At 32.7% G+C, this 16725-nt stretch overlaps 2 protein-coding genes and 1 non-coding gene across 5 annotated transcripts; 1 reads left to right on the top strand and 2 right to left on the bottom strand.

Moving 5' to 3' along the window:
* The first annotated feature begins 910 nt into the window (after positions 1 to 910).
* On the top strand, positions 911 to 2923 carry LOC100796247 (ethylene-responsive transcription factor ERF110). Its single transcript, XM_003527983.5, has 2 exons — positions 911 to 1633; positions 2226 to 2923. Exons 1-2 carry the CDS (start codon positions 1318 to 1320, stop codon positions 2876 to 2878), a joined length of 969 nt encoding a protein of 322 aa, XP_003528031.2. The 5' UTR covers positions 911 to 1317; the 3' UTR covers positions 2879 to 2923.
* Positions 2924 to 4840: 1917 nt separating this feature from the next.
* LOC100801382 (26S proteasome non-ATPase regulatory subunit 12 homolog A) lies at positions 4841 to 14906 on the bottom strand. Of its 3 annotated transcripts, none has more exons than XM_003526794.5 (14): positions 14756 to 14906; positions 14561 to 14643; positions 10100 to 11448; positions 9673 to 9867; positions 8905 to 9012; positions 8704 to 8808; positions 8533 to 8589; positions 8225 to 8421; positions 6690 to 6789; positions 6496 to 6608; positions 6250 to 6400; positions 6020 to 6097; positions 5307 to 5555; positions 4841 to 5121 (listed from the first exon to the last, which is right to left on the bottom strand). In XM_003526794.5, exons 3-13 carry the CDS (start codon positions 10106 to 10108, stop codon positions 5337 to 5339), a joined length of 1332 nt encoding a protein of 443 aa, XP_003526842.1. In that variant the 5' UTR covers positions 10109 to 11448; positions 14561 to 14643; positions 14756 to 14906; the 3' UTR covers positions 4841 to 5121; positions 5307 to 5336. The 3 variants fall into 3 exon arrangements, with proteins under 3 accessions (XP_003526842.1, XP_040872431.1, XP_025984678.1); XM_041016497.1 differs by having other exon boundaries at positions 14561 to 14640; positions 14756 to 14874; XM_026128893.2 differs by lacking the exons at positions 10100 to 11448; positions 14561 to 14643; positions 14756 to 14906 and adding an exon at positions 9955 to 9984.
* Positions 14907 to 15315: 409 nt separating this feature from the next.
* On the bottom strand, positions 15316 to 15412 carry MIR6299 (microRNA MIR6299). Its single transcript, NR_126752.1, has one exon. It is a non-coding gene; the product is annotated as a microRNA MIR6299 (primary transcript).
* Between the last annotated feature and the right edge of the window lie 1313 nt (positions 15413 to 16725).

Genomic DNA, 16725 nt, shown 5'->3' with positions numbered 1-16725 from the left:
CTTATATTATAAACTAATAAAAGTGAACATTTATTATACTAATAATATAATATTTATTATGAAACCTGAAGTTCACATGTTGTGTCACACACTTTTGCCTCTTTCCCCACCAAATTTCTGGATAAGGTTTTGGGTCTGCATATTTAACCTCATACTTAATTGTATGATGCGGATGTTTTCAAATTAATAAAACGTGATGGGAATATTTTCGAATTGACAAAAAAGAAGTGAATGTGAACTTAGTGTGAAAACTGCATAATAATTTTTTTTTATCTAAACAGTAACATAGTTGGAGGAAGGAAATTACATCCGATTAACAATCTATAAGGTGGGGGTCCCCAGGTTAGTTTTACACCTTTTGCAACTTTTCGGATTTTCGGTTCATCCTAGGCCAGGAGTTATCATCTGGGCAAACGATGGACTATTATGCTTTATGCTTAATTAACCATACATGGCACCTGCCACCACCAAGTGGGTCATACCAATATTACCAAATTTAGTTCTTGGATGATGCATCCCTTTCTCTTGAGTAGGACATCCTTACGATTTTAAAAAGCCACTGGGTTGGATTTTGTCCAACTTAAAAAATTGTTGTCATTACAACTTTTCTTTTCATTATTAAATTAAATTCACTTACAAAGAGCCTGAATTTAAGTTATTAGCCAAGGCTTATATGAGCTTGTTGTGTGTTTAATAACAATATAGAGATTTGGATCTAGAATTCTATATAAATTATCTAAATGCAATATACAAGATTTTATTTGATAAAATATAGTAATATATTTAAAAAATGTCAATTAATCCAGCATATTTTCTTTTTCTTTGACTAGGTAATATATTTAAAAATGTCAAATAATACATCATAGGTATATAAAATTTCACTTGCTTTTTATTATATCGTTGTCATGTCGGCTCTTACATGTATCTCCTTTTTCCTACCCTTTTTGCCGACTAGCACGAAAGAGTTGCCAAACCGCCAATGGAGAGGTTCTCTCCACACACAATACACCACCGACTGACTCTTATATGGCGGCGCCTGCAAACAATTTGAACCTTTCCATTTCTTCCATCGTTCCGTTTATATATGAAACAAGTCACTTATAGGGTTGTGAGATTGAAGGGGTATTATTTTTTCATGCAGAAACGAGGGATCATCTAATTAAACCAGCTTTCATCAGGGTGTGGGTGATTTATTGTAAGCTTTTTCTTATTATCTTCGATTGTGTTTACACGTGTGTGTTAAAGGTGGCGAATCCTAAAGAGAAGGGAAATGAGGTTGATGACAATAAGGAATTGATATTATTCCATGAAGGGATAATGAACAACCCTACATTGTCAAGGCTATTTCCGGGTTTGAATAGGGAGAGGGAGATGTCTGCTATGGTCTCAGCTTTGACCCACGTGGTCTCCGGAGAGGTGCCAATAACCGGTGATTCTTCTTCTTCTTCTTCTTTGGTTCTTCATCATCAACCTCATGATGATACTGTTATTGTTACACCAACCATGCCTTCTTCTTCTTCTTCATCTACTTATGTTGTTGGCACCTCTTCTCTCAAGAGAAGTAGGGAAAATGATACATATACATCATCCTTATTCTCACATCCACCTTCATCATCCCCTGCTATGCCAACAAGTAAGCACCATATTAATTCAATTCTTTACAATCTATAGTATTTATTTTCTTTAATTTTCTACCATGATTGAGCAATCCATGTTTGAAATATATTGGGAATTAGGAATTAGTAATAAATAATGTTTTCTTTTAATTGTATATCGTAATATAGAATACAACAGTTCAACCTTCAAGATTGCAGTCTAACACCTTGGATTATATTATACTATATATATTATAACTGTTTTAATTATATTAGGAATTAGGAAATACTAATAAATAATGTTTTCTTTAATTCTATATTGATATATAGAATAGAACAACTCAACCTTCAAGATTGCAGTCCAATACCTTGGAATATATTATATATGCATAACAATAATAAAATGAATTGCAGAATAAAAGTTGCTCATCTCAAAAAAAAAAAAAATGTTACTATATTTATTATTTGTTTATTTTGTCTGAAATTGCCATTATTTACGTAATACTCCAATAAAATAAGGTTAATCCAGTTAGTAAATTTTACAAGGATGGGTTTCGTGGAATATGAGAATATGAAGAATTTGTAGATAGATAATCTGTAAGTATTGATAAGTTAAGAATGTAAATACAGGGGCAGAATATGCAACAAGGGAAATGGGAAATTCTGTGTACGAATACAGAACAACAACAGAGAATGCAACAAGGGATGAAGGAAGGAGAAAATACAGAGGGGTGAGGCAGAGGCCGTGGGGGAAATGGGCAGCAGAGATAAGAGACCCATTCAAAGCGGCAAGAGTATGGTTAGGAACATTTGACACAGCAGAGGCAGCAGCTAGAGCATACGATGAAGCTGCTCTTCGTTTCAGAGGCAACAAAGCCAAACTCAATTTTCCTGAGAATGTCACTCTCCGACAACCTCAATTCACTGTTTCCAATTCTCCATCTTCTCTTGTATCTATTACAACATCAACAGACCCAGTTGTTCACAGTACTCGACCTCTTCTTCTTCCTTCTCAGGCTTCAACTGCGACCAATGTTTACGAGTATTTTCAACTCTCGGGCTTCCCCACCAACACCAACCTTTATGATGGTAATAGGATGTTTGTGACGTCTAATGCCATGGCTTCTCATCATCTTCAATCTTCGTCTTCGTTGTTGTCGTCTTCTTCTTCTGCGTTTGTTTCTTCTGTAACTTCTCAGGACACTTCACTTTCTTCGTTGTATTCTGGCCAGTTGCCACCATGGTCAAAGGTTTCTGGTCACAGCTCGTCTTCCTCCGGATGATCCTTTTTGTTTAATGTTTATGGAATCTGTATTTTTCTTCTTTCATTATCATAATCTCTTCATTTTTTTTTAAAAAAAACATTATACTTCTATTATCTGTAATTGCAAGACTAGCTTGCCAATACGTACATTCATGATTCATGACTTTAGATGATTAAGATGTTTATGGAGGAAATTATGGTATTAAAACCTTCACAATGCAGAAGCTGTTTAGTCTTTTTTTTTTGGTGTCATGAAACTGTTTAGTCTGGCACCAGAAGTTAACACTTTTAAGAAAATAAAATAAAATAAATTCAATAATTTATGTACCTTAACTCTGCTTCAAAAAAGAAAATGTACCTTAACTTAAAAAAATCAAATAAAAAAGTTCTCAAACCTTATTGATTCATTTTATTTTGTTTTTGCTATAGATGCTTGTTGAAAAATTTGTTTAAACAAGACTTCAAGTAGACTTGAACAAATTCATAATGATAAACTTTGACGGTTTTTTTTTCTCCACTGGATTTTAAGTTAACTTTTTTTTACCACTAGGACTAATATGCATTAAGGAATCCCTGCTCTAATTTTGAAATTATAGATGTGTCATTTTAGTTCTTAATTATGTCAATTTTTTTATTTTAATTTATGATTTTGCAAGACATCATTTATTTATGTTCCTTTTTTCAAAATTTCCACTAAAACTAAGGATTATATATACTTATATAGTGAAAAATGTCTTTCTTGAAAATGAATAAAGCAAATAATATTTTGCAAATGCCAAATATAAGGTGAAATTTTTATAAAGTTAAGAACTAAAACAAACTTGGAATCTTACTAAAATCAAGTAAATCATAATTTACAATCATAACCGATGGCTGAGTCCACGTTCGTTATATAGCTCTAGTAATCCGAATACTGTTTTCTGACATTGCATGTTAGTAACGTGATCAGAGAAAAATGCGTTTGACACTTTGTTCCACGGAACGGTTTAATGATTTGTTTTAAATTTCTTACTAGAAAGGTAAACATCTTCCTCTGGCAAATTCTTTTCTTCCTTTTTTGTCATCCAAAAAGTCCTTATCACAACTTGAAATTCAAACATTCATTCGGCGCAGTATTATATTGAATTGCATCTTGTTGAACTTACGAGAGAGTCTTCATTCAAACCTCTAGGTGAAGTCCAAATGCCTCTTTTAAACACTCATGCATACAAATATGTAAGTTAAGGTAAACAAACAACGTACCATAAACTACAATTTAAAGGAGCAACCCATGAATTTGACTGCAACGAACCTGAAATTGACTACCATGGGGGATATATTTCAACGTTGCTCGACTACGTAAGCAACAATTCATTCGCAAAAGATTCACAAAGAGAATAATAACATATGTCCACACACAACACACACGTGAAGACCATTATAAAACATAGGAAAACAAATGAAGTGTGTACCAAGGTTCGCAGAGCCTTACATTATAATTCTTCCTTGCGTCTGAGCAACGTAACTCAAAAAAAAAAAAAAACATTTTAAAGCGTTTTCTTTTGATCTTTACACGTCCTCTCAATCGAGAGAGAAAAAAAGTACCCTGCACACTTAAGCCACACGTAAGAAGTTCAGTGGCGTGTAAAACAACGAAAACAATGTTAATGTTGTGCAAGTAACACAGTCGTTCAAGCAATAATAACTTTTATTCAAGACCATTGACTCAATCGTTTATTAAGAAGTTTAAATATTTTTTTGAAAAAATGACACTTGCGTTTATGATGAGTAATTGCGTAGTCATATTTTGACCTTTTTAAGTTATTTTCCATAATGACATTTGCATTTTGCAATTAAGATAAAGTTTCATTATAATCTTGTACTTCGGCAGTACTCGTTGCACGAATCACCTCATTCACCATTAAGGTCATGCAAACTCACAAAACGTAATGGGGGAGAATGAAACGACACTCGAATAGTAAGCCCAATAAATACGGGAAAATAAAACAGACAAAAGAATATCAGCATTCGATTTCTTCCCGCTGAGCTACAAACAAGAACGTTTAGGATCCAGTCATAAGTCGGTGGTAAATTCACCATTAGTATACAACGCTAAGAAGCATATATCAGCTCTACCCTAATTGCATCATTGACAGTATCTAAAATGGAAAAAGAAAGCCTCGTCTTTTAATCCAATACCTCACCAATCTAATCAGCAACAATTCAAATTAACATCCTTTTAAGTCACCTTCAGTCCAAAATCACATCTATATTGGGGTTCACCTGCAGTTACCAGACATAGAAGCATTATGATCAATCATAAAGGAAAAGTTCAGAAACGAACCATCATTATCATCATCATCATCTTCATGATACTTCCATATATTACAAAATTTGCTTCTTGTCAGCTACTCCCTCTTTAAAAACTGATTCATAAGAAAATTTGAGATGAAAAGGACAAGCTGTACCTATAACTTTTAATAGTGACAGGGAACTTCTTAAACCTTCAAGGCAGCTTTATGCACCATGGTTTCCTTGTGTATTTGATGGCAGCTCTTCTCCACAAGATCAAGCAGCCTCTCCAAGTTTGCTGCCCATGAGATAAGAACGTCATTGCTATCCTTGGCTCTTTGGAAACAAACTATTCCCATGGGTCTATCAATCTTCGCCACCAATGCCTTAGACACAACCATATCTGAAAGATGCTTCTCAGCTTCCTGAAATTTTACAAGGAGAATTAGTTAGGATCTTCATATTAAAAGATAAACATTTTAACTGTTTGCAACATCTATATATTCATATGTTGCTCATTAAGAAACAACAAAATCACAAGTTTGAGATGGCAAATGAACTAAAACCACCAGAGATCCAGAAATTTTAAGCTGTGGGGCAATACATAAATGAAATCTGTGCAGACAACATACACAGATTTACATAATATTAAGAAAAAAAATAAATCTTTATTGAGGCAGTTGCCCTGAAAAGCTTATATGTAGGTTCATTCCTGACTATAGCAGCATATAACATGAAACTATCAAAACAGGCACTCTTCTTTCCCACTGGTTATTGTGAAAGAACTAGGCAATTTATCTGAAACTCTAGAGGCTTGCTAAAACACATCAAAAACAATTATTTACTACAGAAAAACTTTCAGCACATAATCATAACTAGCATTACAAACCTGAACACTGAGACACAAAAGCTCTGCAAGTCTCTTCAAAGTAGTCCTTCCATAGTATTTTGATATAACAATAATATTCTGGCAAGGTAACAAGAATACACCACATTAATGCTCACATCCTAAATCAAGAATTATGAAAACTGAAAAATAAGTCATATCCACAAAATACCTCCCAAGCAAATTGAAGGGAGGAAGGGGGCAAAAGAAATATAACAATGTAAGGGAATTACATGTTCAATTACTCTTTCCCTCAGATCTTCAGCTGCTTTTTCACCCAAATTCTTTCCTAAGTTACTCTGATTCTCAAACTCATCCTTGTATGAATCCCAAAGAGTTGTCCACTGGATAACCTCCATAGTGACCAACTGTTTCAACAGTAACCTACGGCATGATATATAGCATGTGCATCAAATGAGAAGGGAAGAATAACTAAAACATCTAGCAAGATGCGCAACTCCAAGATTAGGAAGACATACTTAAAGTTTGGAATCTCAGACAGATTCTTATCCTCCAAGGTAGAATTGAGAAGACTTGACTGCATTGGATCATGCGGGGATAGAACCAAATACCAACATATTTTCCTCAGGATCTACATGAAAAGAAAATATTCAGAGAAAAAGAAACACAATCTGACAACAGATAAATAAAATAAAGAGTAGGGAAAGCCTACTGGAATCCACTCGGCAAGATTTTCTTTGACAGATGGAATCTCATATATTGCCTTGTAGCAACGGCAAATTTCAAGATAATCATTTTTATGGGAATAATACCTTCAAGGACAAACAGAAACCATCATAAGACAACAAAAAATTTATGATCAGCACACAAAAATCATCAGGAAGTAGGCATCAAAAGAATGCAGCACCAAGGCAAATCAAACAACATTAATAAATATCTTAGCAGATTACTGAAATTGATTTTGAAGAATAGCACCAAATTCAAAAGGCTGTGGCCTGTGGGTACTGGGTATCTTTTTGTTTACAAGAATTGAACAGAGTATAAATTTGGAATAATGACAAACACAAAATAAAAGTCATTTGATAACACTCGCTAAATGAAAATTTGATAATGGAGTTTTGAAAAAGGGTCTCAACTTCAGAGTTCACAGCATAACATATTAACAGAGTGATAGTTATTCTCAAAACAAAAATCAAGAGTAAAAAAGGAATCTTTACATTTGTAAGGAAAGGAAAAGTATAACCAGCACGCTGTCAACTTCAAAAATCATTCCTAATATTTTTAAGGTCAATTAATTCATGACATTTTGATCATCTTCTTTCATATAATTCCCAGTAAAAGACACAGTTTGTATCATAACAGGACTGTTAGGACAGACAGTTAACATGCCATAAACACTGGTTGGTAAGTTGGTTAAAATATGGTCAATAAATGGAATATGCTTTTGATAAGAAGACTACCACTAGACCCCATAAAAAAATGTAAATTGATTAGTTGAAAAGAAATACAAGAACAACAACAACAACTTATCCACTAGGATAGTTAGACTTTTACGGCTCATTTGATGGGAGATTTTACACGTGGTAGCCACAAAAAATTCCTTCTTTTTTATTTCTCCTCTCAAACAAATAGTGGAAATTTGGTATTTCTATCCTATCTTCCTCTTCTCCATTTCCTTTCTGTCTATTTACACAAACATAATGTTTAGGAAAAGAGAAGCCCCAAAACTAGTCCAAACATTTAGTGTCCCCGGAAAGTGAAGAGCTTTAATTCTACTCTGTACCCTCCACAGTCCACAGTGGGATATCTAGAGAGAGGCACTGTTCAATGCTTCAGCAAAGTACAACAAAGAAATAAACACTTGGCAAAAGCAAAGAAAGCCAGAGATTCCAATTTGTTTTTTTATAAATAATGCAGAATCCAAATCCCCATTCCCTAGATCAACCAATGAATTAAGTTCCCTAGATCTAGTTAAAAAGATTGATAAAGAAAGATTAAAAACCACTTATTCCAAATATGTGGAAGCAAATCTGAAAAGTTGAACGAGCCAGATGGAAAAAGTTCTTCTAAAGTAAGTTGGTCTTTTAAAGTGCATGAACTAGTGGGTTTATTGGGTTTCGATTGCAGCAGTGGTGCTATTCGCTGCTACCGATAACTATGTAACAGAACAACATCCACATTTTAACACCCCCTACCAGGCAGCATATTGAACAAGCAAAATAAGACAACAAGTAGAGAATCAGTTACCGAATCATTAGTTCATAGTAGATCCGCTTCAACTCTGGTAGAGATGGAATATCTGCAGGAGCTTCTTCAACAACATTATCACCTTCTTTAGGCTTTTTCTTTTCTTTTGTAACATCAGCGTCAAACACTCTCGTACTAATCTTTCTTGAGAGTATCTGTGCACGAACATAATCCTGGCAGTCTAGACACAAACGAACCTGCACAATTAAATGAAAGAGATTTTCAAATCAGCAACTAAATAGCAACATATGAAATTAGTGGCCAATAATTAATGTCCTTACTCAAGGAAAAAGTAGAATGTCCCGTACTTGTTCAAGAATGAATGCGATTTTCTCAGTTTTAGCCATGGCGCCAAAAGTTTCCACCTGTTAAGGAAACCAATCATGTAAGTCAACTGATAGCTAATTTCAATTACTAGAGACATACAAAAACCAAAGGTACATAATAAAATCCATCACACATTTAAAATTCACACGGACCGCAATTTCTTGCATCAAATCAGCAGCTTCAGCTATAAGTCCTTGTTCTTCCTTAATTTTTGCAAGTTTCTTGATCAACCGAGCTCTCTCAATCTCGACGTATATCTAACAAATGATACAACATATATTAAACATACATCGATAGACTAAATTGGAGAATAATAAAAAAGGAATGAAGAGTGAAAACATCATATGATCAACCTTTCCTGCAGATACACTGTTCAAGGTTTTGATGAGTTCTATACGAGTTTCAAGATCCGGTGTCTCATCAGTATATTGCATAGCCTGTTGGACCATCGCTGTCACAGCCTGTGTACATAGAATAGGCTTATGAATGAGGGATCATATCATGTTTCTTGTACCAATTGCAAGACAGCTAGATAAAATCTCAACTCTAAGCAGTTATATTATAACCTATCAAATGCAAAGGTGGAAAATTCTTGGATAAGTTTATAGCTTATAGGGGTAAAACGGTGTGTAGAACAATTACCAGAGCAATTTTATTAGCAACACTGCATTGCAAACTGAACCAATTTTTTTTAACCTACTGAACTGACCTCTAAAGGTAAGGGAACTAATACTTTTGTGTTCCAGCATGCCAGTCCAGCATTCATTTTCCAAACAAACCATATGAAATAGAATTATAAGTGGTGAAAGACACATGTTCTACAGAATGTCTACTCTAACTTTCTAACATGAATCTACAAGGCATATTGATATTTGGAACAAAATTTTCATAGACATTGGTCAACACAACACGCAATACCTAGCGAATAACAAAACCCTATAGATTCTGAAGTAGACTAGACGATAACCAATTTTAAAGCAAACTAAAAAAATCATGGCCACAGCTACTAAAGCCCTAACTAACCTAACACAAAATTCACCTACACATTTTATTTAAAAAAAAAAAATTTAGATAATAAATAGGTTATTGCTTCGTATGAAAAACAAAGAAAGAACAATTACCTGCTTAAGCTGGCCACGTCGTTTGGACAAGAGAGCAATCTGGTCATTGAGAGTTTTCCAGGCACGCGCTTCGAAGCACAACCGTAAAATTTCGGTGACGGCGTTTCTGGTGGCGGCGACGTCGCCGGCGAGCCTCGCATGCTTCTCCGCATTCAGCAATTGCTCAATGGCCGCGTCTAAACTCCCCACGTTCTCCTGCAAATACAGAAGAATCGCTAACTCTGCTTCATCAAAATCCAAATTCAAACATTCTAATTTTCATTTATTTTTTTCTAAACCTACGCCGAGCTGCTTCATTGGCAGGTATAAATAAAAGTAGAAACACTAAATCACATTCAGAAGTAACAGTGGAAACATATAAAGAAGTGTTGCGATCTGGAGTGTGAATAGCATTTGGGAAATTCAGTAGAGAAAAGCGGGGGCATACCATAGCCATAACCGTGGAAGTTTGCGACTTTGCGTGCAGGAGAGGAGAAGAGAGGAACTTCTGTAGTACTCTCTATTCGAAAGAAGCCATATAGCAATGAAATGTTTTCATGGGCCTAACTATTTTACACCGTGCTAGGCCTATTCTTGTCATTGGGGGATTTTAGCCCAATTCCTTTCTATAGTATGACAAATATCCATCCAACATTTATTATTAAGTGTACCTACCTTTTTTACATTAGTGTGGAATACTGCAAGTTCTTGATGATTTGCTTAGATTTTAATTGAAGATAAAATTGGGTTCTTGTCCCTCATTTGTTGTTTAAATGCATCTTAATTGAATGAAAATAGGACATTGCACATTGCTTTGAGGAGTTTTTCGTTTCAAAAGGGAATTTGGGTGAACTGTGAGTTCTAGCATTTCTCATTTTTTCTCAAGAAACTGTACTCTTGTAGAGTCCATATGAACGACTTAGGAGAAATATTCGAATTTCTGACTGATTAGATTCTCATTTCTCAATACCTTAATGCCTCAATTTCCTGTTAGCATCCTATCCCTCCCCATTTGAAGAATCCATGTGACCTATTAGAATGTTCCTTTAATTAAATGGTTTGGAAATGTACTTGACTATTATTTTAGGTCTGCAGAACTTCTCCAAGAGAACATTAGTAATGATAGAATAGCATACAAACATTCTTTTAATTTCATATACCAATTTTTTGTCATGATGATAATGCTGTAGGGACTAGAGACATTTACCATTGATTTTGGATGTCTTACCATTCATGACAACGGAGTGGACAAAACCTGACATTACAGCAACAAGGACATAAGAAATTCTCTGCCAAACCATCATAATCTATTAATCTATAATAGAGAGAGGAATATAGAAATTGAGTGACATTTATGGAACAGCAGAACAGGTCAATTCAGAAGATAATGGATTTGATTCCTCTACTGATATGCAGACACTGTGGTTCCTCGCTGCATAAAGCATTCGGTCAAACACGCATACAATTCAATCCATTCACAAGTTTGGCATTATTTTCTTGACATACATTGATGCATGCGCTATGGTTCAATGGATCCCTTGACTTTTGTGTTTCAGATTTTAGTGCATCCTGTTACAGAGGAAGATGTTTTGGGCATCGGGCAACTTGCTTTTTTATGAGATAAAAAGAAAAATAAAACTGAAAACCAGATAATTGTTGTTTAGGGGAAGTTATGGGCTTTATGGGTTCAGATCCTTCGGGAAGTTCAGGACTTTTTTCTGATCTGAGTGACTTGTCCAGAAAAGGCAGTTGGATGATCCAAGGAGTTTATGGCATGGCATTCAACTTCACCTGCAGCTGCAAATAATTGGACAAGGACACATGAATGTTGTTCCAAAATGCTATAGCTAGACACGATAACAATAAACAATACATCTAAGCAGCAGTAGTTGCAGCAGAAAGCATCAAACTTGTGTTGCCAATTGAATATGGAATTTACATTGGGAAAACAAGTGTTGGAATTTTCTATTCCAATAATTAATATGGACTAATATTATAAGACAATTATATTAGTTATTTATCATTGGTGGGTTTTATTTTATGTGATCAAATTAAGTGAGTCTGTTAGATAATTAAATCACAGATGATATAAATTTAAATGAGCAGATGTCATAGAAATCTTGTTAGGTTAACACACTATAAGGAAGGTTATGATCCGCAATAGACCAATATACACAAAGGTGTCACTTATAGTTTATCTTCTCTCCATACAAAGAGATTTCGATTGAGGAAAAACCATGAAGTCACCGGTTATCTATGGATTCATATTCCGTTGTGTTTGTTGATTAATCATTATGGATCTAGGTATTCTTAAAACTCTTCTTGATAATCTAACGTAATGTGTTCTTGGTGATTATTGATATTTATAAGGAGTCAAAATTTCAACAAGTGATATCAGAGCCGCCATTATTATTAGATTATTGGGATTTAAAGTTATTTGATTCCAATTATACCTGGATTGTTTTGGTTATATGAACCTAAATTTTTTTGGAACAACACATATTAATTGTTAGTAAATTGAATATTTGGTTTAAATTCGGGTGTATTTTATTTTTTTTAACATTGATATTTGGATTTGTGAACGACTTCTCCTCATGACCATTGTTCATAACATGTATAAGGAAGTTTTTTTGCGTATGCAATTTTTGTTTTTTTTTTTTTTTATTTGTTCAACAAAAGGAATATGGTTTTCAGTATTGGAGTTATATTGCTGCTTATGGAGTTGTTCTCACAATGCATTAGATAATTCAATCTTCAATGTTGTTTTTAGCATTTTTAATTCAGGATATTCTTTGGGTTACTGATATTTATTTTAGTTCAAATTCTTTTAAAAGGTTAATCTCTCTTGATAAGATGTTTTTTTCATATACATTAGATCGAATTCTACATGTGAGAGACTCCTTAAATAAGAAATAAGATCTTATTATATTACAAATTTCAATGAATTTTAACTAATAAAGAATATATTTAGAGAAAGATTATATTAGATAGCATATTGTTTGCCTTAGTTTTATATCTACCACTTTCTTTGTTTAAGTCGTATGGATGGATTTGAAACACAACTTATAAGCTAGCTAGGTGCTTAAACACGCAGTGGACGAGTGCTTATTGTATAGCTAACATGCATGCCCCGGAATCTGTTACCTACTATGACATATGCTGACCCTTAAAAGTCCAATATGAAACCTACAGAATTAAAAAAAAAAAAAAAAAAGGTTCCGTTGGTTTTGTTTTAAACGAATTCACATCATTGTTGTGTAAAAAATATTATGATTTTATGCTTTGTCTCAATTATCCGTATAGTTTTAACGGTTATCCAAAAAGTTTGATCAAGCATTTATAAACTAAATTCAAATAATTCTTGAATAACTCAGTTTATTTATACTTAAATATTAATCTGTAGTTTATTTATTTGTTAATATTGTGCGACATTGATATCATTCCACAATTTAATTTCATGCTTATACGAGTTGCACTAAATTTTGAGAGATTAATTTCAAAATTAATGTTAATATACTTTCATAATAAGCTTTTATCGAATATTATATTAACATAAAGGGGACTAATTTGGGGTAGTGGAATAAAACCTGAAGGCATGGTCTAAGGGGGAAAAAAGAGGAAAGATCGAGGAAGAAAAACCAATACGCATGCAGACATGAACCTATAGGCTATAGCTAAGCAACAACCATATATATATGACTCAATAAATAAGTAATGTTAATATACTTTCATAATAAATAATTAATACAGTATAAACTCCCAGGCTCCACCTTATATATTAAAATATATAATTGCATCTGGAAAGGACGTCAAAACAATATACAAAGATGAATTAACTGTTCCAGTCAAAAAAGATGAATTAACTGTTGCTTCAGATTAATTATACATTAGTCATGTCTGTGTCAACTGCCAAGAGATACTTATAAAATAAAAGGATGATTTTTAATCAGCACCTTGATTTATAATTTTGTTTTAAAAACATTTTATGTTTAATTAAAAATTAAAACTTTTGAATGCCTTTGTTATTGTTGTAATACATAGAAGATTAATAGAGCATGTGGATTTGGATATATAGTTTTAAACATTATTATATCTATATATTACATGCATTTTCTTTTCCTGATATCAAGTCTTCTCATGCTGTTGGAAGTTGAATTAGGCCAAAAACCCAAGTTCTAAGACATGTATAAGCAGAATTTTATATTCTTGTATCCATATAAACTTCTTGTCTTCTTCAAGGATACGTTTTGATTTATTCATATATCCAAAACTATTGAACTTTATCATAGTTAAAAATCTTAGTTGGATATATAAGAAGGTTATTCATAGATAAAAACTTCACCGCGGGATTTTGTTTTTCATAATTTATATGTAATTAACAATTGTTCCCAACAAAGCAATATGACATATATATGGACAAAAGATAAAATTAATAAAGTTGCAATTGCTATCTTGTGTAGTACACTGTACACATGCATATGTCTGTAGACGAGTTAGTGATATTTAGTTTTCATGAGGGTTTGGTCATTGGTGTTTTCATGAACAAAAAATAAGCAATAAATATTCTTTGTTGTTTTAACTTTTTAGGGATCTTTAACATAAAGAAATAGAACAAATAAAGATCTTTCAGTCAAGTATGTTGAGACTTGAGAACGAGAGTTTCATTGTAGCAAAAAAAAACTGATATAATTTATGTTCTAGATCTTGGTAATAACCTTTTTACAAAAAAAAGCACAAATTATTATTGAATATTAGTACAATCTTTCTATAGTATGTACTTTCTTTTACCAAAAATTCCGAACTATATATTTAATTAATTGTGAATCGGTGGTTTCCTCGAAGCTGGAGTGTAATCCATGGAAAACACATCACCACCAACGTTAACATCCTCATCTTTGGGCTTAAATACCTTAGCATGCGCTTCCTTATTATGTTGAACTGAGTTGGCATCCCCGCTAGTTAGGTTGCTTTTTTCTTTCAATGTTCGTGCTGCTGCATATACAAAAATTGCACACATTAATAAAACTTTGCAAGAAACGGAGTATTAAAATATAGGAATATTTACTATTGAATCTATTTGAGAAATTTGTGACGAAAGAAGTACCTATAGTTTGAGAGGAGAAGAGGCAGAGGATGATGAAAGCCACAAATAGTATGCGCTTGATTTGTGAAGAAGCCATCTTAAAAAAAACAATTTCTTAGACTTGTGTTGTTGTGTGCTCTATAATTTCTTAATTCGCTCCTCATCTGAATATGCCATAACCTATGCTATTTCAATCCTATATATAGACGCAGGACATGCTAGTTAACTGTCACATGCCACTAAGATTATTAATTAGGTACGTATAGAAAGACAACAGTGGTAATTTGTACATGAGTGATGAGCATAATGGTCTACGAGGATGTCACATCAACCGTGTCTGGCTTGAAATAGATGGTAGGAAAAGATTTAAACGAGAAAAACAGAAATCTATCATTTTCATATGAAATTCAAGAATCATTAATCCTTTTAGGTCACTTTTATAAATTTTTTATAAAAATGAATTTTTTCTAAAATAAATTAGTGATACGAGTGTGTTTTAAAATCAAAGTCCATGATTAAAGTGACAATTTGTAGACCTGACCATCTAATTAGTACAAAAAATCAACAATTTTAAATTGTTGAACACTGATATGACAAATCAATAATTTTAAATTATTATTTTATCACATCAAAAACAAAGTAGTAATTTAAAATTAATGGTTTGTCACGTCAATATTTATCAATTTAGTATTAATGATTCATTGACACGATTACGTGTAAGTGTTGATTCATATGTATGCAATTTGAGTCCGGAATAAAAAAATTCTAAAATATATGAATTGATTCAAGAACACGTGAAAATAACAATATACTTAAAGAACAAAAATCAACATATATAATTAGTGAAACAAAGTACCCATATAATACAAATTGTTGTTTCGATGTTAAGTATAATATTATTTTCATGTGTACTTGAAGCAATATTGATTCATATATTCTATAATTTTTTATTAGAAACTTGAGCTGCATGCATACAAATTAGTAGCTACGGGTAGTTGTGTCAACGAACCAACAATTTTAAATTGTTGAAGTCTAACATGACAAATTAATAATTTTAAATTATTACTCTATTTTGATGTGACAAAGTAGCATTTTGAAATTGCTACTTCCTTTAAAATGATTAAGGATGTATTTAAAATTATTGTTTTATTTTTTTTGCTGACTGGATTATCAAGTTTTCAAATTAGCAATTTGATGTTGGACTTTGATCAAAACAAAACCATGCCAATAATTTGTTTTAGAAATAACTGGTTTTGGTAAAATATTTGTAAATGCCCCAAAAGGTTCCATCACTCTGAAACTCAAACTATACTGTGTACGTGTGGTTTGGGCCGTCTTGGTTTTTTTTTTTCATGGCCAACTAATTCCTATACATCTATATATTAATATTGCTCCCCAACTGTTACATGCATATTAGTTAGTGATAGCTTTTGTCCCTAAATCTAGAACAAAAGCTAAGGATTTTATCTTTTCAACCCGTGTTCTGTCACATGCGAGAAACTCCCGTATAGGACTCTTGTCTCTGTCTCGGATTCAATTAAAGTATAAACTAACTAAACCTGAACTTATTCTTTTTAGGTTTAATAAAGCAGTATTCAATCTTTTACAATTTTTATAATTAGGAGTTAGTAAAATTGTCACAAATTGTTATTTATGTGGAGGTTTTAAACTGCTTAAACTAATTTCAGAGGCCCAATTACATTCTTTTTAGTTTAGAGACATAATTAAAAAAATATAAGATTTGCTGCTATATTAAACCTTCTTTTCATATTAAAAATTAAAAAACCTTCTTAAATTATTAATATATACACGTGTATGCAGAATTTAAATAATAGTTATATGTTGATTCTATTTCATAGTAACATAATTTTAAATTGCAGTCCACAACATATTTTGATTTATGACAATTATAATTGTGGTTGCATCAATCGTATTTTTTTTACAATTATCTGCAACATAAAAGTTTTTTGACTCAATGCAAGCGCGATCAC

Source organism: Glycine max, chromosome 6 (genome assembly GCF_000004515.6).
Source record: "Glycine max cultivar Williams 82 chromosome 6, Glycine_max_v4.0, whole genome shotgun sequence".
Taxonomy (NCBI): domain Eukaryota; kingdom Viridiplantae; phylum Streptophyta; class Magnoliopsida; order Fabales; family Fabaceae; genus Glycine; species Glycine max.
Note: the sequence above shows the minus strand (reverse complement) of the source record. Positions and strands in the feature narration are given on the sequence as shown.

Excerpts from the sequence above, each read along its gene's own strand:
- LOC100796247 (XM_003527983.5), top strand. The coding sequence starts at position 1,318 with ATGAACAACCCTACATTGTCAAGGCTATTTCCGGGTTTGAATAGGGAG. Across the intron at positions 1,634-2,225 it reads ATCCCCTGCTATGCCAACAA|GGGCAGAATATGCAACAAGG; the intron begins GTAAGCACCATA and ends ATGTAAATACAG.
- LOC100801382 (XM_026128893.2), bottom strand. Across the intron at positions 9,013-9,672 it reads GACGTGGCCAGCTTAAGCAG|GCTGTGACAGCGATGGTCCA; the intron begins GTAATTGTTCTT and ends CTATGTACACAG. Across the intron at positions 5,556-6,019 it reads TTTTGTGTCTCAGTGTTCAG|GAAGCTGAGAAGCATCTTTC; the intron begins GTTTGTAATGCT and ends GTAAAATTTCAG.